The 21404-nt window shown below is 45.8% G+C and overlaps 1 protein-coding gene across 12 annotated transcripts in view; it reads right to left on the bottom strand.

Moving 5' to 3' along the window:
* Positions 1–1175: 1175 nt before the first annotated feature.
* The window catches only part of LOC146679438 (calcium/calmodulin-dependent protein kinase type II delta 1 chain), an 81044-nt gene continuing 60815 nt past the window's right edge, over positions 1176–21404 (bottom strand). For 2 of the 12 annotated variants that reach the window (XM_085450327.1, XM_085450329.1), the window contains exons 14-20: positions 18713–18772; positions 16147–16191; positions 14241–14289; positions 5877–5952; positions 5695–5789; positions 3299–3527; positions 1176–2378 (exon numbers count right to left, since the gene is read on the bottom strand). In XM_085450327.1, the coding sequence (XP_085306453.1) occupies positions 2375–2378; positions 3299–3527; positions 5695–5789; positions 5877–5952; positions 14241–14289; positions 16147–16191; positions 18713–18772 (558 nt within the window). In that variant the 3' untranslated portion in view covers positions 1176–2374. Of the gene's footprint in view, positions 2379–3294; positions 3528–5694; positions 5790–5876; positions 5953–14240; positions 14290–16146; positions 16192–18712; positions 18773–21404 lie in introns of those variants that run through there. The other 10 variants (XM_085450330.1, XM_085450333.1, XM_085450328.1 and 7 more) reach the window with 5 other exon arrangements.

Here is a 21404-nt window from a genome sequence, read left to right as displayed (position 1 = left end):
TCTTGATGCATGCATTCACCCCAAGTCCAGCACCCTGAGGCTGTACGCTAAGCAGAAGGAAGGACTGGGGAGTGTCAGCACCACAGTCCAGGATGAGACAACGAACATCCAAGAATACATCAGGAAGATGGCCCCAACTGACCGAGTGCTCAGTGAATACCTCAGGCAGCAGAAACCCAAGAAAGAGGAGGGAGACGAGGAACCATCATGGAAGGACAGGCCCCTGCACGGTATGTACCACCGGCAGATAGAGGAGGTGGCTGATATCCAGAAATCCTACCAGTGGCTGGACAAAGCTGGACTGAAAGACAGCACAGAGGCACTAATCATGGCAGCACAAGAACAAGCTCTGAGCACAAGATCCATAGAGGCTGGGGTCTATCACACCAGGCAAGACCCCAGGTGCAGGCTGTGTAAAGATGCCCCAGAGACAATCCAGCACATAACAGCAGGGTGCAAGATGCTAGCAGGCAAGGCATACATGGAACGCCATAACCAGGTGGCCGGCATAGTGTACAGGAACATCTGTGCCGAGTATAACCTGGAAGTCCCGAGGTCAAAATGGGAGATGCCCCCAAGGGTGGTGGAGAATGACCGAGCTAAGATCCTGTGGGACTTCCAGATACAGACGGACAAAATGGTGGTGGCTAACCAACCGGACATAGTGGTGGTAGACAAACAGAAGAAGACGGCCGTAGTGATCGATGTAGCGGTTCCGAATGACAGCAATATCAGGAAGAAGGAACACGAGAAGCTGTAGGGGTACCAAGAGTTGAGTGAAAAACTCTAAAAGATGTGAAGGTAACTTGGTCATTTTTACATCAAATTATTTCAACATTTTGTTTTAGTTCAGTTTTATTTCTACAGCTCCAAATCACAACAAAATTACTGCTTTATACTGTAAAGACCCCACAATAACAGAGAAAACCCCAACGAGCAAGAGCTTGGTGACAGGAGGAGGAAGGAAAAACCCCTTTTTAACAGGAATAAGTCAGGGAGGGGCGGCATCTGCTGAAACCGAGTGAGGATGAAGGGGCGGGGGCGGGCAGGTTCAGCAGGATTTTTCACAATCAGCATCAAAGCACAAAAAGAAATATCAAAGCTAAACATCAGCAGCAAAACTTCAGAAATATCACTGATGCAGAGTTCACATAAGGAATGAAAAAACAAATCGCTCATTGGCATAAATCACATTTTATTTGAGATTTCTTAAACATCAGGCTTGGCCCATCATGGCAACATTAAATACCAGCAGCCCATCATACAGTTCAATCACAAAGATAAACCCAAAGTGTCCTTTGAAATGGACAAATGTGATCAAAGAAATCAATACGAAGCAGTTCTCTAAATATTTCAGTGATTATTTAATACAGAAAAACACACCTGTGACTGTCTTTAACGGCTTCCTCTGCACTCAATTCAATCTGGAATTAAAGTTTGTTCCCTGTGATCTCCACAACAACCGTTTCCCTTTCAGTCAGATGGTGGCACTAAAATAACTATAGCGTAACATAATGAGTGTTGAGCATGAGTAACCCGGTCAGTGATGAAACTTAGCAAACTGATTTACACGGTTAAACAGGGTTCGACTTTAAGCAGAGGATGAAATACGGAGGATGTTCTTAAAGGTAAGTGAGGAGAAGGACAGGCATCAATATCACACTGTAAAATGTAAACAAACAGATTCACATAATTAACTTATTATTGTATGAAAATGTGACTGGCAGGAGTCAGAATGGCTTTAAGAATCTATGTCTACACTTCCTCCCACGATGCTCCGTGATGACCGAACTCACTAAAACAAACGGTTTCCCTTTTAAACATGTAGTTACAGTTCCTAGTAAACATACATCAGTAAGATAAGTCAACTCATATGGATCAAGCAAAGAGCAAATTACATGATTACCAAAATCTATGGATCAGCCAAACAAAGCAGGCTTGTGTCTGGAAACAGAAACGTGATTAAAAAGTTTGATATCGGTCATTGTGCCAAAAGGTAAAAATATCACAATAGCACAACATGTGTAATCCTGACTGGGAGCTTCACAGACTAGCCCATTAAAATCAAGTGGAACCAGTGGCACCATTAGAGTCCACTTCTATTTAAAAAAGAATATATCAAGAAACCAGTAATAAAAATGCTGCAAACAGAGATATGTTGAACACCCTGCACTCTCTCTACAAAGTGATGTTGTCAAAGTGTGAACTCCTTTACATTTAGAATAAACTTCAGTTCAGCAGCGACAATGTAAACAACACACTGAGAGGGCAGAGCGCTAGCAAACGAGGGGGAGGCGTGGCTTGGGCATCCGATGGAAAGACGGCAGAAGTCAGTCAGCTGACTGCTGTAGGCTGGAAGGTGGTGGAGGTCATCTCAGCTGAAAGTGGAGCACAGTCAGACACAAACCCACACAGTCAGCTTCACCCACTGCTCTGATCTAGTTACTGGGCATTACGGCTCGTTAGACGTGGAATACGTGTCAAGCTGTTAAAGGGAAACTTTGTCTCGTTTGAATGTTTAACGCTGTTCTCGAATACTTTGTCCAGACTGTGGTCAGATGTCCATGTGACGGAGGAGCAGCCTGCTGTTTTATTCTGGAAATCGAGCAGGGTGGTGATTTAAACAAACATGTTCGTCCGATCAACCAACACCAGCACATGCAGAATGATCTCTACACAAAAGCACCAACATTACTGGTTACGACACCAAAACTTGGAACGCTTTGTGTCTCGAGAGTGTTAGAAGAGCATGTTTACTCGTCGGCCGGTTGCTTAAAACACCTGAGAGGGTTTCTGTGTCTCCCAGCATATGTTGATGTTCTGGACTATTTGTGCAACCTCTGTAATTCCCTGGGTCAACACACCTGGATCAGATGATTAGTTCATCACCAGGCCTCTGGAGAACTTAAATCAGCTGTGTTGGATCAAGGACACATCTCAAACCTGCAGGCCCTCGAGGCCCGGAGGTGCCGACCCTGGTCTAGATATTGTTTCATGCTAACAGCAGCGACACTGACCCGAGCCAAATGCAAAACTGGGGAATAAACAGTGAGAAAAGATGACAAGGGAAACACGTCAATGGCCGTCACCATTAAAACCTTTCCTGTTGGGGGGTTGTCTCACTGCTGGCTCTCTGGCCTACCTATGGTTAAGGAGCTGTACCTGATCCATCAGCCCACTCTCTCCCACTACACTGATCAGATCAATATCCCTGGGGTTTAACTGACTTGATGCTACACACTCATTAAAACTGTTCCTACGTGTCTAAACATTATAAGCAATCTGGTGGCGATCTTACTTGGTGGGAACGGTGGGAGAGCCGGAGCGGTGGAAGTGGATATTCTGCCACTTGCTGTCACGGCGGTGCCAGATGCGAGTCTCCTCTGACTGCATGGTGCGAGGCATGCCGCTGCTATCGATGTACTGGGTGAGGCGAATGTAGGCAATGCAGGCGGCGTCATCGCCTATGAGGTGGACATGAGGGTTGAGCAGGATGGTGTGGATGGGCTGCTTCCCCTTAGACAGAGCTGCAGAGGACAACAACACTGTGACACAACCAAACACTCGACAGGGACCACATATTAGCTTTAAAGCATCCGATGCATTATTAATAATTACAAATATGTGAAATTGCTCGGCATATAACAACTGAAAGAGGCTTCAGTGGCTCTATTTTTTTTAAGAAACTAACTATTAACTCTGTTAACAGTTAGTTTCTTAAATTACATTTACATTTCATAGAAAGTATTAGCTATGCACCAAGCCAATATCCAGCATCAGTCACATCTAAATGACTGAAGTGAGCGACAAATCTGGCTTAAAGTCTTAACAAAACGTATAAAACGCTGATGCATCAGCTGACTGAGCTCTGGTGTCGACCTGCTGGTGTGGCAGCAGCATGCAGCTGCTTCTCAGACTTAAACGAAGACAAAACCCAAGACTGTACAGAGTAATTTATGCAAGACAAGTTTGGTTTTTTAGACAGGGTGTTAGCGTGTTGGAAAGTAACACCACAAACACGGCTGAACTTTTGCGGAAACATGGAAATACACTGAATATATCCAGGCCTCAGATACTAAGAAAATGACCTGCATCAACCAACAGTGCTGGAAAACACTGGGACGCACGAGGAAACCCGCTCCAGAGAGCAACCAGGTGAACTGGTTGAATTTGTTGCTCTTGATTAACAACTGCTTTCTGTTGTGGTAAATGTTGGTTTTGCTGCCCAACCAGCATTTCATGTCCAAACATGCTGCACAAGCCAGTGTGCCCTTTACCATTTTCATGGCTTGGACTCAGGAGATTCATCGCTACAGCAGAGAAGTCCACAACGCTCCACGTTGTTTCACGAGACAATGTAATACCAACGTAATACCAACGTAATACCAACGTAACACCAACGTGACACCAACGTGACACCAACGTAATACCAACGTAATACCAACGTAACACCAACGTGACACCAACGTGACACCAACGTGATACCAACGTGACACCAACGTAACACCAACGTAACACCAACGTGACACCAACGTGATACCAACGTGACACCAGCGTGACACCAACGTAACACCAACGTGACACCAACGTGACACCAACGTGATACCAACGTGATACCAACGTAACACCAACGTGACACCAACGTGACACCAACGTAACACCAACGTAACACCAACGTGATACCAACGTGATACCAACGTAACACCAACGTGATACCAACGTGACACCAACGTAACACCAACGTGACACCAACGTGATACCAACGTGACACCAACGTGACACCAACGTAACACCAACGTGACACCAACGTGACACCAACGTAACACCAACGTGACACCAACGTGACACCAACGTAACACCAACGTAACACCAACGTGACACCAACGTGATACCAACGTAACACCAACGTGATACCAACGTGACACCAACGTAACACCAACGTGACACCAACGTGACACCAACGTGATACCAACGTAACACCAACGTGACACCAACGTAACACCAACGTAACACCAACGTGACACCAACGTAACACCAACGTGACACCAACGTGATACCAACGTAACACCAACGTGACACCAACGTGACACCAACGTAACACCAACGTGACACCAACGTAACACCAACGTGATACCAACGTGACACCAACGTAACACCAACGTGACACCAACGTAACACCAACGTGACACCAACGTAACACCAACGTGATACCAACGTGACACCAACGTGACACCAACGTGACACCAACGTGATACCAACGTAACACCAAAGTGATACCAAAGTGATACCAACGTAACACCAACGTGATACCAACGTGACACCAACGTAACACCAACGTAACACCAACGTGATACCAACGTAACACCAAAGTGATACCAACGTAACACCAACGTGATACCAACGTGACACCAACATAACACCAACGTGATACCAACGTAACACCAACGTGATACCAACGTGATACCAACATAACACCAACGTGATACCAACGTAACACCAATGTAACACCAACGTAATAAAGACAATAGATGAGTCAGAGCTGCAACAGGTGGTGAATGAGGCAGTGCAACACAAAGGGATGCAGTCACTCTCCACAGTGGCTTCTGCACGCGATGCACTTCTTACAGGAAATGTGAGCCTAAACTGGGACAGCTACGATGCTTCATCAGACCATGTCCCGCAGGAACACTGTACCGTTCTCAAAGTAGAAGCGGTGGAAGTCTGTGCCCTCCACCAGGTTACCCAAGGCTTCAGGTTCAAAGGATGTGAGACCAGGATCACATATCTTCCTGAAAGAACACAGGCAACACATTCATTAGCTTTATGGAAACATATGAACGTGTGAGAGTTTACTGACAAGTACTTTAATGACTAACGTGTAGGCTTCAAAGTCTCCATTGTTAATGGCCTCAATCAGCTGCTCAGTGGCCTTGATGATCTCCTGCTTTCGAGCTGAGGGACAGAGACACATCGCTTTAGTTTGGGATATCTGGACAGCTTTGACATAATGAAAACACAGTTAAAGGTTAAAAACAGGAACACAAAGACAGCATGAGTTCATCGTCACAGCATGAGCGTGGGCTCCACCTTAAATAGCACAATGTTACATGGAGATGGAGGAAAAGCTGGGAGGTCAGTGTGGTCAGCTTGGTTCGATAACATTACCTTTCGTGCTAAGAAGGTTAGCTAGGAAACAATGAATGGACACAATAAGTACTGATGTGGCTTTGCATGCAAGCACTAGTGAAAGAGAGTCACACAACATGATCAAGTCAAACAGTGCAGACGTAACAAGAATCTTACTGCACAACATAACCCAAAGACAGCATCTTCAACAACTGCACCGGGTCATTGGCTGCTTCTGTGAAAGGCTGGCAGTTGAACTCCAGGGTGACCAGTTCACAGACGGTTTTCTTCTTACTAACGAGAGTTTTATAACAAGGTTCATTCTGGTCAGACTAAGATCTGCCAACGACGTTGCTCCTAAACGACAACCAGAACTTTACTTGGAGCTCAGCGTGTAGGTCACTGAGTGGCTGAATAGCCATCAAACACCAGACCACCACTAATAACACGCTACTGTTGTGTGAACTATTTGCACCTCCAGTCCAGAAGCACCAAGTTCTACATGCTGATGGGAGTCCAGATACTTCATCTCTGAGGCGATCGTGTCAGCGCAGGTTTATGTGTCGGGACGTTTTCATGTTTGCTCCATTCATCCATCAAAGCAGGGATTTCAGGACTGTGTGATAGATGGCTGACAGTTGGTGCTGTAAGCACCTCTGGTGATGTTCCAGTTCGACATGTGTCGCTCCTCCCTCAAACCGCCCGTCCGTCGTGCCGTGAAGAGATGGTTTCCTTACTTTGTGCTATGGACCGGCTGTTTGGTCACTCCTGTGTCGTTCCCACAGTCTTCCACAGAAACACCTCATGTCTGGGTGCTCACTGTGTTTGAGGAACCTCTTTCTGTACCCTCTGTTGCTAGTGCAAGTACCATGAGATATTCCCACATGTGGAGCAACAGTGTTGCTTCACTTGTTGCTACCTTATTAAGGTTATGGTACCTATTATTAAGTACCCTATTAGGTATTAAGGTACCTAACACTTCCCTAATAAAATGGCATGGATATTAAAACCATCCATGCAACGTGCAATGAAACTATATTTCACCATCATGCAAAGAAGAAGCACACAGGGTTGGGTTCAATTTGGTGTTGATTATTTCCAATGTTTCTGATCACTCGTAAGTTCGTCAGTACGGGAGATAACCATGGAGGAGAGGTGACGATCAGCGAGCAGCAGTATGGCTTCTTGTGCGCTACAGATGTGCTGTTTGATTTGAAAACACTGATTGTGATGATCAAAGGAGCTGCAATGTGTCTCTGCACATCTATAGAAAGCACATGAGCATGAGGAAGTCAGGGGTGGCAGATGGGTTTAAGGTGCCATGAGGCTGAAGCTGCAAAGGGTGGGGTGGAGCAGGTGGAGGAGCAGGTAGAGTGCAGGCAGGGCGAGGCAGTGATATCAGGGGCTACTTATGACAGAAGGAGAGCAGGAAAAGGCGAGATTTACAAGATGCAAGTGAGACCTGCTATCATGTACGCTTTGGAGATCACATCACCAAAGAAAGGAGACGAAGCTGGAGCAGAACTGGAGATGCTGTGACTGTGGCATGGACACGATTAGAAATGTGAACATCAGATGGTGAATATGGAGGCAGGAGGAACAGAGGCACACCACGGAGGAGATTCAGGATGTGGTCACGGAGAACACGCCGAGTGTTGGCGAGACTCGGGTAGGACGGGTGAGATGACTCAGTCAGAATAGTATGAAGGAAATGGTTTCATTGAATAACAGGAAAATTAAAGGCAACATTTGGCAAGTACTTGGACACGGCTAGAGGTGAAGCAGGAGTCAGAATGCTGAGTCACTCCCGTTTACTTTAAAGGCTTGTGACTGATAAAGTCTAATTTAATACTTATTATTAACAACAACACAAAAAGAAACAACAGCTCAGGGGCTGCTGTGGTTTCTCACCATCATTATTAACTTTATGAACAAATGAAGCAAATGTTTAATGCGGCCCTACACAGGAACGACACAGAACTACACACCCTCAGCGTCTTTAACATCATTTATGAACACGATCACCTAAACGCTCCTTTTCTGCTTTTTCTTTCTGGAATCTTGCAAAATAATAAATCCAAAGTTGGTTTACAGGTAATCAGTCACATTTTCCCTATGACAGATTTAGTCAGGACAAAAACAGTCTGTAATAAAGCACAAAGACAATCAGCAGTCATTATGTTCACAGGGACAATAAGGATCTAAACTCTAATCAGAGGCTTTCTAAAGAAAACGAAACAACTCATTTTATGAGCAGGATGAGTCAAAACCTCCAACCCAAAAGCTGCCAAAGCAAAAAGGACAAAGTGTAGTGGTGACAGTGACCAGTGAGTGGCGCTGTCCCACAGCAGCAGGGAAACTGGTTTGGTTGAATGCATAAACAGTCTGGTCAGCAAACATCCATCGCTCGCTCTTCACCTGTTGGAGCTGATTCTAAGTTGGCGTCTAAAGAAGCAGAGCTAACGGCACACACTGCTGTGAGGAAGCTTTCTAACAGAGCGTGAGACAAAGGTCCTGATCTGGATCACATCAGTCATTATGTTCTTCATCCCTGCTCAGAGACATTTTCAGATAATATCAACAATAAAGTGACGCGCACAGCTTCAGGCATTAAGGAGGGCGACTTACACTGGGAGTCGATGGAGTCACTGAGGGGCACGCCACTCTGGGGGCCGGGGTCTTGTGAGCATGTTTGGGGGCCGCAGTGACACATGGTGTGATGGTCAGTGAAAAGGATCATAAAGGACGACGTGAAGAAGAGGAGCACGAAGGCGGCCGCCAGTGCCCGCAGGATATACTGGCAGCACTCCTCACCACTGGGCCAAACACTGGGAGAGAACCAGCAGGAGGAGACGGAAGAAGAGGAGGACGAAGCAGAAGACGATGAAGACAAAGAGCATGAAAGGCAAGGGGTGGGTAAGAGGCAGCTGGATGAAGGCAGGTGAGAAGTGAAGGGGTCCAAGTGCTTAAGGTGGTAGATCTGCAGACTGGGGCAGGGGGACTGTGCTGAGATGGAGAAATCAGAGGATGGGTGGAGATGGAGGAGGAACGAAGAGGAGAATGAGATTGAGATGAAGGAGGAATGAAGAGGAGAATGAGATGGAGGAGGAACGAAGAGGAGAATGAGATGGAGATGGAATGAAGAGGAGAATGAGATGAAGATGGAGGAGGAATGAAGAGGAGAATGAGATGGTGAGATGGAGGAGGAACGAAGAGGAGAATGAGATGAAGATGGAATGAAGAGGAGAATGAGATTGAGATGAAGTAGGAACGAAGAGGAGAATGAGATGGAGGAGGAACGAAGAGGAGAATGAGATGCAGATGGAATGAAGAGGAGAATGAGATGAAGATGGAGGAGGAATGAAGAGGAGAATGAGATGGTGAGATGGAGGAGGAACGAAGAGGAGAATGAGATGAAGATGGAATGAAGAGGAGAATGAGATTGAGATGGAGGAGGAATGAAGAGGAGAGTGAGATGGAGATGGAGGAGGAACGAAGAGGAGAATGAGATGGAGATGGAGGAGGAACGAAGAGGAGAATGAGATGAAGATGGAATGAAGAGGAGAATGAGATTGAGATGGAGGAGGAATGAAGAGGAGAATGAGATTGAGATGGAGGAGGAACGAAGAGGAGAATGAGATGGAGAAGGAATGAAGAGGAGAATGAGATTGAGATGGAGAAGGAATGAAGAGGAGAATGAGATTGAGATGGAGGAGGAACGAAGAGGAGAATGAGATGAAGATGGAATGAAGAGGAGAATGAGATTGAGATGGAGGAGGAATGAAGAGGAGAGTGAGATGGAGATGGAGGAGGAACGAAGAGGAGAATGAGATGGAGATGGAGGAGGAACGAAGAGGAGAATGAGATGAAGATGGAATGAAGAGGAGAATGAGATTGAGATGGAGGAGGAATGAAGAGGAGAATGAGATTGAGATGGAGGAGGAACGAAGAGGAGAGTGAGATGGAGAAGGAATGAAGAGGAGAATGAGATTGAGATGGAGGAGGAACGAAGAGGAGAATGAGATGAAGATGGAATGAAGAGGAGAATGAGATTGAGATGGAGGAGGAATGAAGAGGAGAGTGAGATGGAGGAGGAATGAAGAGGAGAATGAGATGGAGATGGAGGAGGAATGAAGAGGAGAATGAGATGGAGATGGAGGAGGAACGAAGAGGAGAATGAGATGAAGATGGAATGAAGAGGAGAATGAGATTGAGATGGAGGAGGAATGAAGAGGAGAATGAGATTGAGATGGAGGAGGAACGAAGAGGAGAATGAGATGGAGAAGGAATGAAGAGGAGAATGAGATTGAGATGGAGGAGGAACGAAGAGGAGAATGAGATTGAGATGGAGGAGGAACGAAGAGGAGAATGAGATGAAGATGGAATGAAGAGGAGAATGAGATTGAGATGGAGGAGGAATGAAGAGGAGAGTGAGATGGAGGAGGAATGAAGAGGAGAATGAGATGGAGATGGAGGAGGAATGAAGAGGAGAATGAGATTGAGATGGAGGAGGAATGAAGAGGAGAATGAGATGGAGATGGAACGAAGAGGAGAATGAGATGGAGATGAAGGAGGAATGAAGAGGAGAATGAGATGGAGGAGGAATGAAGAGGAGAGTGAGATGGAGATGGAGGAGGAATGAAGAGGAGAATGAGATGGAGATGGAGGAGGAATGAAGAGGAGAGTGAGATGGAGATGGAGGAGGAATGAAGAGGAGAATGAGATGGAGATGGAATGAAGAGGAGAATGAGATGGAGATGGAATGAAGAGGAGAATGAGATGGAGATGGAGGAGGAATGAAGAGGAGAGTGAGATGGAGATGGAGGAGGAATGAAGAGGAGAATGAGATTGAGATGGAGGAGGAATGAAGAGGAGAGTGAGATGGAGAAGGAATGAAGAGGAGAATGAGATTGAGATGGAGGAGGAACGAAGAGGAGAATGAGATGAAGATGGAATGAAGAGGAGAATGAGATTGAGATGGAGGAGGAATGAAGAGGAGAATGAGATGGAGATGGAACGAAGAGGAGAATGAGATGGAGATGGAGGAGGAATGAAGAGGAGAATGAGATGGAGGAGGAATGAAGAGGAGAATGAGATGGAGATGAAGGAGGAATGAAGAGGAGAGTGAGATGGAGATGGAGGAGGAATGAAGAGGAGAATGAGATGGAGATGAAGGAGGAATGAAGAGGAGAATGAGATGGAGATGGAGGAGGAATGAAGAGGAGAGTGAGATGGAGATGGAGGAGGAATGAAGAGGAGAGTGAGATGGAGATGGAGGAGGAATGAAGAGGAGAATGAGATGGAGATGGAGGAGGAATGAAGAGGAGAATGAGATGGAGATGGAGGAGGAATGAAGAGGAGAATGAGATGGAGATGGAACGAAGAGGAGAATGAGATGGAGATGAAGGAGGAATGAAGAGGAGAGTGAGATGGAGATGGAGGAGGAATGAAGAGGAGAATGAGATGGAGATGGAACGAAGAGGAGAATGAGATGGAGATGAAGGAGGAATGAAGAGGAGAATGAGATGGAGATGAAGGAGGAATGAAGAGGAGAGTGAGATGGAGATGGAGGAGGAATGAAGAGGAGAGTGAGATGGAGATGGAGGAGGAACAAAGAGGAGAATGAGATGGAGATGAAGGAGGAATGAAGAGGAGAGTGAGATGGAGATGAAGGAGGAATGAAGAGGAGAGTGAGATGGAGATGGAGGAGGAATGAAGAGGAGAATGAGATGGAGATGAAGGAGGAATGAAGAGGAGAGTGAGATGGAGATGGAGGAGGAATGAAGAGGAGAGTGAGATGGAGATGGAGGAGGAACAAAGAGGAGAATGAGATGGAGATGAAGGAGGAATGAAGAGGAGAGTGAGATGGAGATGGAGGAGGAATGAAGAGGAGAGTGAGATGGAAATGGAGGAGGAACAAAGAGGAGAATGAGATGGAGATGAAGGAGGAATGAAGAGGAGAGTGAGATGGAGATGAAGGAGGAATGAAGAGGAGAGTGAGATGGAGATGGAGGAGGAATGAAGAGGAGAGTGAGATGGAGATGGAGGAGGAACAAAGAGGAGAATGAGATGGAGATGGAGGTGGAATGAAGAGGAGAGTGAGATGGAGATGGAGGAGGAATGAAGAGGAGAGTGAGATGGAGATGGAGGAGGAACGAAGAGGAGAATGAGATGAAGGAGGAATGAAGAGGAGAGTGAGATGGAGAAAACAGAAGATGAAGAACACTGAACATGAAAGGCGTGCAGGAAATGACAGCATGCACAGCGATGTTCATGGAGGAACGATGCAGTGATGTAAGGTGACCCCGGTGCCCACGCTGTACCACATCCCTGAATCTCATCTGTGCTCCTCCTCTTCTCCTTTTGCCTGCCAACTGCATATTCACCCTCTTTTGTCCCCCTCAGCTCTCTATCTGCATACCCTCACTCTCAGCCATCGCTCTGATTGGTTCATTTCTGACCTTCTTCGTCCTGGTCACCCCCAGTGATCTCTGCCACCTCCAGCTCCTGCACCACCTTCCCTTTCACTCTTGAGATCACCAGTCATCCCTGACACTCAGCTTTGCCCACTCCAGCCCGCCTGTTCTTCTTGTTCACCGTGTGTTGGCATTTAAGTGCATCTTCATCTGATTTAATTTACACGCGTGTTTTTAATGACTTCCTCTCATCTGCAGAGCATAACTTCACTTCTCCAGGCTCCCTTTTCTCTTCTCTACAAATCATAACGTCATCTGTGAAGATCACGGTCCGTGGAGGCTACAGGACGTCAATCGTTACAACTTCTTCTGGGCGCAAAAGGTTAGCATCACACCGATGTACTCACCCACATAAAATAAAGCTGTTAGAAGGACGTATAACAGTCAGCTCACAGCCAGTGAACGAATAAAAAGACACCAATGACAAGTTTTAATTATAAAGCATTTAATGGCCGGCAGCACTGATGGAGTGTGGATGTAACGTTAGAGGTGACGAACATTTAGTTCAGATGGAAACGACGGTTCTCCCTCTGAATGATCCTCCAGCACCAAAATATAAAATCACCTGGCAGCTCTGAAGCTGAGCAGACAGGTGAGCAGGTTACCTGCATGCTCCTGCTCTGCAGCAAAGACAGCATGGTAACCGTATATAAAGACACAGGCTGATTGCATTTTAAAAGCATCAAGGCTCCAGCCAGAGTATTTCAGTTAAACCAAGTGATCCTCTGAATAAGAAGAAAGCGAAGAGGAACTGAGCACTAATGTCAGTTATGCAACAGAGAAACAGGGACGAGCAACAATGGAGGCCATTGTAAAGCAAAGGTCCCGTGTATAGGCTGGCATGCACATTAATACATCTGAATTATGTGAATGATTGAGAATCTGCTCTATCAAAAGGTCACAATTGTAGCGAACACACAACAGACACACATCAGCTCCTTTAAACACGAGATGCAAGAGACTGGGAGAGAAATTAACGGCACTGGATTTGACATTAAATTCACTGAACCACAGCTACTGAAAAAGCCATCTGTGAGCCAGCTGTCATCAATCCTTCATATCAAGCATCCTTGAAAGAGTAGTTGTCAAACAGCTAACAGATCATCTGCAGAGGTTTATTTGAAGAGTTTCAGTCAGGTTTCAGAGCTCATCACAGCACAGAAACAGCTTTAGTGAAGGTTACAAATGATCTTCTTATGGCCTCTGACAGTGGACTCATCTCTGTGCTTGTCCTGCTAGACCTCAGTGCAGCGTTCGATACTGTCGACCATAATATCCTATTAGAGCGATTAGAACATGCTGTAGGTATTACAGGTACTGTGCTGCAGTGGTTTGTATCATATCTATCTAATAGACTCCAGTTTGTGCATGTAAATGGAGTCCTCTTCACACACTGAGGTTAATTATGGAGTTCCACAGGGTTCAGTGCTAGGACCAATTCTGTTTACATTATACATGCTTCCTGATAAATAAAGATTTTGCTTTTCATCTGTTCCTGTGTTTCTTCAGATGATGGCACATTGTGTGTTTGTCAGTACTCAGACATATATTGAACTCACTGACTAACTAGTGTAAAAACAGACAACAAAGCAGTGTCATCCTGTGAACAAGGTGTAGTTTACATCTGGACCGCCCTACCTCTCACGTCCTCATCCTCGATGGTCGTGTTGGCGCTCTCGCTGGACTCCTGCAGAAGGACAAACCAGAGGAAGCCTGAGTATAACAGTTTCACTGACATCAGTTTGCTCCATGTTCAGGCATTTCACCATCACCTACTTGAACACCTGTTACAACTTGGAGTTAAATCAGCAGATTGAGCAGATGGCCAAAGCCAATGCTGAAGACATTTGTTTGGCTTTCTCAGAAATCATGTCTCAGTGTTGTGTAGCTCAAAACGATAGTTTAAAATCAGATGAGACAAAAATGACCTTGTCAGGACTTGTTACTCATTACCAACGTTGGTTTTCCCCCTTTTTGCCTTTTTGAAGTCTTATGAAAGGTGAAATCTCTTACTTTCAAAGCTTCATATATTCAATAATTTCTTCTTTCAGGGACCAAAATGTTGTTTTGTGTTATCATTTGAAGCTTAACAGTGGACTTAGCATCAAAATGTGATTCAAGTGAACATGTTTGAAATACTTTGTCTCATTAAGGCAGTTTTATCTTTAGCAGCATCCTCAACCCTTTAATATGTTGTATCCTTGTTCACATGAAACAACTGCTTGTAGGGCTGCACGATTAATCGTTAGAAAATCGCGATCTCGATTCATACTTATGTGCGATCTCATTTCCAAATGACAACGATTAAAAATTTTTTTTTTAAAAAGACGACGATTGTACCGCATTTTGACCCGGGACGTACTCTGCATGAAAACAAGCGCTCACTCTTCCTGCTCAACAAATGACACGGGCGGAGCCTTATACCACGTGATACAGAAGCTGTGCCGTGTGATGCTAAAATTAGCAGGGAAACAACAACGGCGAGCACGTCAGGGATGACGAGAAAGTGACAGGAGAAAATCCGTCCCGGTCAACCACCCAAACATCAATAACGGGAACCTTATACAGCGCTTCCCTATACACGTCGAACTCCCGCAGGCACAAAGACATTACGGAGGCTATCACTTATCACCTGACCAAAGATATGGCTCCATCAACACTGTGCAAAACGAGGGATTTAGGAAAACGATCAACACCCTAGACAAACGCTACACAGTGCCGTCCAGCAACTATTTTTCTATTGTTGCACTACCTGCTCTGTACACGCAGCGTCGAGCAACGGTGGAGACGGAATTTCAAGCAGGACAACATTTTGCTGCAACAACAAAACGTGAGACATTTGTTGTTTTATGTTTATTTATTGTTTTTATGTTCAGTCTCAACTGTTACGAAGTTGATGTGCAGTTAATAAGTGCAATAAATATTTATACTGGAAAAGAGAAGCGTGAGAGTATCGTGATCTCAATTCTAAGCCAAAAAAATCGTGATTCTCATTTTATGCAAAATCGTGCAGCCCTACCAGCTTGCATATGCATCTACACAGCAGACTACGCACATATAACATATGAGCTATCACAATATCCTCACTCCACAAAGCAATAACACAAGCATGCATTTCTGTCTATGTCTTATGGATTTACGCGCTGATGTAGATCCATACGTTTGCACAACACTGTGAGAAGCACTGAGGATGGCTCTGGTATCCATGTGCTGTCTCTTTGCTGTGTCCAACAACATGCACAGCTGCTTGGTCACAGCACATGATGATGCTTCTCCAAAGAAACAACCTCAGCACGATGCACAATTTAAACATTAAACATGATATTCGTCACAGTAAGCAGATGACCAAGATTACGTCCAAATGATTACATGCAACAGTTTATAACGTGCAGTATTTCACAGATCTCTCGGCTGTTTTCTTGCATGACGTTGAATTAGAGCAACGGCACACAAACACCATCATCAGAAGCAGCATTAAACTTCTAGTCTAAATGGTGACGAACAGCAGCAGCAGCTTCAGATCAGCAGGCGATCAGCCGTGTACCTTATTTCCATCAGCTGGGTTGTGGATAACAGTGGTTTGAGGCTCCTGATTTGAGAGGAGGAGGAGACGTTGAGTGAAAGTCGATTAGTAAGACTGGCACGCAGGCGTTCAGCAAAATGGACTCAAGTGAAAGCAGTGAAGGGAAGTTTAACAGCTGCTATTTAGGGAAAACAGGTCATCACTACAAACAAAACTGCAACTACAGCAATGACTACGACTGCAGACACGAGATGATTTGGCACTGAAAGCTGCGACGACACCCACAGATGGTTCTGCTTAGTGCCAGGATGACAACGACAGGAACACACATGGTGGTGTAATGTTTGTAAAGAGCTGAACGCTCACTGAAGCATCAAAGTACTTCTATAAAGAGACACGTGATCAGGACGGTTTCCCTGCATGTCAACTCCAAACTCAGCAGCTGCGAACCTGAGGCAGACCAACTCCTGTCAACAGGGTGAAGCTGTGAGTGAGCTCTGCCACTGTGCTACACGAGCCCCACTCTTATATTGGTGCAGGAACCTGGAAGTATTAATCTGAACTGCATGTTTGCATTATCAGACTTAGTGAGGGACATTTAGAGAAGGATGCAGATTTGTTGAGTGGACTGACGTCTGTCTCATTTATGAACCTGGGGTTGAAAACACAAGAAGCTCTGATATCCATTTAAAGACAAGCTTTAATCACCAATCACGTCTGTGATTCCAGCACATGTGACGGGTTTGTCAACTCATGAACTGATCATTGCAATCAGATACGGACAGAAGGCTGGGGGTTTGAATCCACTGAACAGCTACCCTGAGGTACTGTCCCTACACATTGCTCCCCGGGCGCTGCCCACTCACTGTGTGCTGCCCACTCTGTGTGTGTGCTGCCCACTCAGTGTGTGGGTGCTGCCCACTCACTGTGTGCTGCCCACTCACTGTGTGGGTGCTGCCCACTCTGTGTGGGTGCTGCCCACTCACTGTGTGGGTGCTGCCCACTCACTGTGTGCTGCCCACTCAGTGTGTGGGTGCTGCCCACTCACTGTGTGGGTGCTGCCCACTCACTGTGGGTGCTGCCCACTCTGTGTGGGTGCTGCCCACTCACTGTGTGGGTGCTGCCCACTCTGTGTGGGTGCTGCCCACTCACTGTGTGGGTGCTGCCCACTCTGTGTGGGTGCTGCCCACTCACTGTGTGGGTGCTGCCCACTCTGTGTGGGTGCTGCCCACTCACTGTGTGGGTGGGTTAAATGCAGAGGAGACTACAGGGACTAACACATATTTAAACTAGACTGTTCTTAAAGCCTGGACATGAACGGGTGCCAGAACAAAATACCTCACACCTGTTCTCTAGACTTGAAGATGAGATCAATTTCAGGTCCACGTGAGGTTATTGTTTATAAAAAATCTACTTATGTTCTCCTCTGCCAGACACTTTATTAGGTACGCCTTTTGTGGCATATATTCAACAAGGTTTGGAGCTTCCTGTCCACACTGACACAACAGCATTGTGCAGCTGCAGGTCCAAATAATGCTGCACCACATCCCAGTGGTGCTCTGGTCTGGACTGATCCCAGTACGAGACATTAACCAGTTGGAACCAGCTGTCATAAGATGGGTGGACACTCAGGGCGGCTGTGCTGTTGAAATAGTGCTCAAAGAAAACAGCCCCCATTTCATGTTCTTCTGCATACTTTGGGCATAATCAGTGGTTATTTGACTCACTGTTGCTTTCTTATCAACTCGAAGCAGTTTGGCCATCCTGCTCTGACATTGTTGGCCCAAAGAACTACCGCCCACCGGATATTTTCTCTTTTTGGTACTATTGTCTGTGAAGCCAGGAGATTGTTGGGTGGGAAACCGTAGTGGATCAGCAGTTTCCAAAATACACACTGCAGCCCATCCAGCTTTTCTACCCACGCTTTTTAAAACTGTCTTTCTTCGATGTTCTGATGCTCTGAACTTCAGCAGCCCGTCTTGACCCCACCCACTGAGTTTCTCCTGTGTAGCTTGCTGATTGGATACTTGTGTTGATGAGCAGTTGTACAGAGGTGCACCTAGCAGACACTCTGGTGAGGATATATTAGGGTCATGAAGGAGGTGAACTTTAGTGTGAATACTGGCATCCAGCTGGGGGTGTAAGAAAACTACAACTTGTGATTTGACTTTGGCGTGTTTCATAAATCTGGTTTTATGAGTCGGATCTGTTTCCCTTCTGCTTTGCTAACAGCGACCTTTGTACCTGCCGGCCTCTAACATCGAGGAACTCCTCCATCTTCATACCTTAATTGTCTCAATGCAATAACAACCAACAGTGTATTAGCCACAGCTGGCTTGCAATGGTCCCAGTACCATTACAGCTGGCATCAACAACAAAGGAGAATGTAGCCCATGTGTAGCAATGGAGCAATGTACAAAGCAACCCTCATGTTACAACAAAGACGTTTCAAATGGAAAGAACAAGAAAACAACAGTGACCATCGACAACAGAAAGTAAAATATTACACAGAGCAGAAGTAATGAAAGATCTACAGTTAGAGACAGAGTCATGCAAACACAGGCAGCAAGGCAGGCAGACAGTGTACCAGAGAAGGAGTGGGGACAGGCTCTTTAGGACTGGTGACCACATTGGTCTTGTTGTTGATCTGGAGAGACAGAGTGGACAGACAGGCAGGTAGATGGAACAGGGCAGAAGTGACAAGGCTTAGTGTCCAAACAGTCACTCCTCAAGCAGCTGCTGTGGAAGCAAAAGTGGGACATTGTGCTCAGGAGTCGCTGTCACGTGTGCCACCCCACCGGGAACGTTTCAGCATCAGTTCAGCCGTCGAAGAGGCTCATCAAATTAACTTCCTCTGATCAAACCTCCGATCAAGAAATGTTATTAGGACATGAGTTAATAGACCGTGGAATATTCAAACAGTATTAGATCCCCAGAGTTCAAAGTTAGACAGCGAACAGAGAGTGGAGAGGAAAAAATGACCCAGTTGCTGTCATGAATTTAATAAGGTAAATGACACTTGTTCTACTAGTTGTCTGTGTGCTGATTCCAGCATGCACCAGGGTAGGGCTGGGCGATATGACCCAAAATTCATATCTCGATATTTTTTAGCTGGATGGCGATATAAGATATATATCTCGATATTTTTTTTAAGCCATAAAGTAAGAACAAAAAGAGTTCTTAGTCAAAGCTGTGTCCCAGATGTCACACAGGCACTTTTATTAACATACAGCACAGATGTACATGAAGAAATTACTCAAAATTAAATTATGAGCATTCATTAAATAATAATGCTCCATAAATAAAAGAAAACAAGGTTGTTTTTGTGCTAAACAAAGAGCTCACAACTGTGCAGTCAAAATGTAAACTAAAAGACGCTGAGCGTAATAACAAAGACAGACAGATTTCACAGCTGCTCTGTTCCCAAGTTTTACTGTGTGACTGATAGCCTGGAGTTTGAAATCCGCTTCATAACCACGTCTCTTACAGGTGCCATTTATGGTCCTTATACACACACAATACGGTAATATTACGTTGATGCACAGTACGTATCACTCCGCGAAGCTCCTCGGTAGCCGTAATGCGCCGACAATCTATCAAGCGGTGCAGCTCCGTAGCTTACCAAAGTCGTACTCAAACATTTTTGACAGATTGCTGAACGCCGTGTACCACATAAAATCGGTTCGCGGCCACCAAGCACAACCAGAATTCATACATAAGGCGCGCTATCAACTTTTGAGAGAATGAAAGGATTTTAGGGTTAGCGCGGTTAGCTCGTTAGCGCGGTTAGCTCGTTAGCATGTTTAGCTCGTTAGCACGTTGACGCCGTCCAGCCCCACGCATGGGGCGATGCGCAGTAACTCGTTAACGGAGATTTGCCGTGTCCGTCTTGTCGCTGCCTGCACGTGAAGCGATGGGGTAGGAGGGGGAGTTGTCTTCAGTGAAGGCGAGGCGGAGTAACGTTGCGTAGAGACAAAAGTGGACGAAAGAGAGGCAAACTTGCGGCTCCACAACTATAATTATAACGTAACATAGACTATATCGATATAAAGGATATTGTCACATCTTATATCTCGTATAAAAATATATCGATATGTTTTAAAAACTCGATATATCGCCCAGCTCTACACCAGGGTACAACAACAGGTTGATACTTCTTCTCTTTGTCTACTGCAAGATACTGATTATTAAAATGTGTGTGTTTGCTTCACTGGCTGGGCTGACAGGACAGACAACAGCACAGAAAACAGCACAGACAACAGCACAGACAAGAGCAGAGACAAGAGCAGAGACGACAGCACAGACAACAGCACAGACAAGAGCAGAGACGACAGCAGAGACGACAGCACAGACAACAGCACAGAAAACAGCACAGACAACAGCACAGACAAGAGCAGAGACGACAGCACAGACAACAGCACAGACAAGAGCAGAGACGACAGCACAGACAAGAGCACAGAAAACAGCACAGACAAGAGCACAGACATGAGCACAGACGAAAGCAGAGACGACAGCAGAGACGAAAGCAGAGACGACAGCACAGACAGCAGCACAGACAACAGCAGAGACAACAGCCCAGACAACAGCAGAGACGACAGCAGCACAGACGACAGCAGAGACAGCAGCACAGACAAGAGCAGAGACAGCAGCACAGACAAGAGCAGAGACAACAGCACAGACAGAAGCACAGACAAGAGCAGAGACGACAGCAGAGACAACAGCACAAACAAGAGCAGAGACGACAGCAGAGACGACAGCACAGACAACAGCACAGACGACAGCAGAGACAACAGCACAGACAAGAGCAGAGACAACAGCAGAGATGACAGCAGAGACAACAGCAGCAGAGACAACAGCACAGACGACAGCAGCAGAGACAACAGCACAGACAACAGCAGCAGAGACAACAGCACAGACGACAGTACAGACAGCAGCACAGACAACAGCAGAGACAACAGCACAGACAAGAGCACAGACAACAGCAGAGACAACAGCAGAGACAGCAGCACAGACAAGAGCACAGACGAAAGCAGAGACAACAGCAGAGACAGTCAGACACAAAGTTGATAAAATGCATCGTTCATCCTAAAGAAAGATTCTCAGGCGCTGTGACTACTTTGATTAAGCTACAGCAGGTTAGGGGACTTTACCAGACATCACTGTGTGAATTATTTTACACGCACACACACAGCTAAAAAGAATCAGCACAGAAAACAGCACAGACAACAGCACAGACAAGAGCAGAGACGACAGCACAGACAACAGCACAGACAAGAGCA

This window comes from Copadichromis virginalis, unplaced genomic scaffold, assembly GCF_057382275.1.
Source record: "Copadichromis virginalis isolate Kocher_CV1m ecotype Utaka unplaced genomic scaffold, C_Virginalis_male_GT1.1 unmapped_scaffold_1, whole genome shotgun sequence".
Classification (NCBI taxonomy): Eukaryota; Metazoa; Chordata; class Actinopteri; order Cichliformes; family Cichlidae; genus Copadichromis; species Copadichromis virginalis.
Note: the sequence above shows the minus strand (reverse complement) of the source record. Positions and strands in the feature narration are given on the sequence as shown.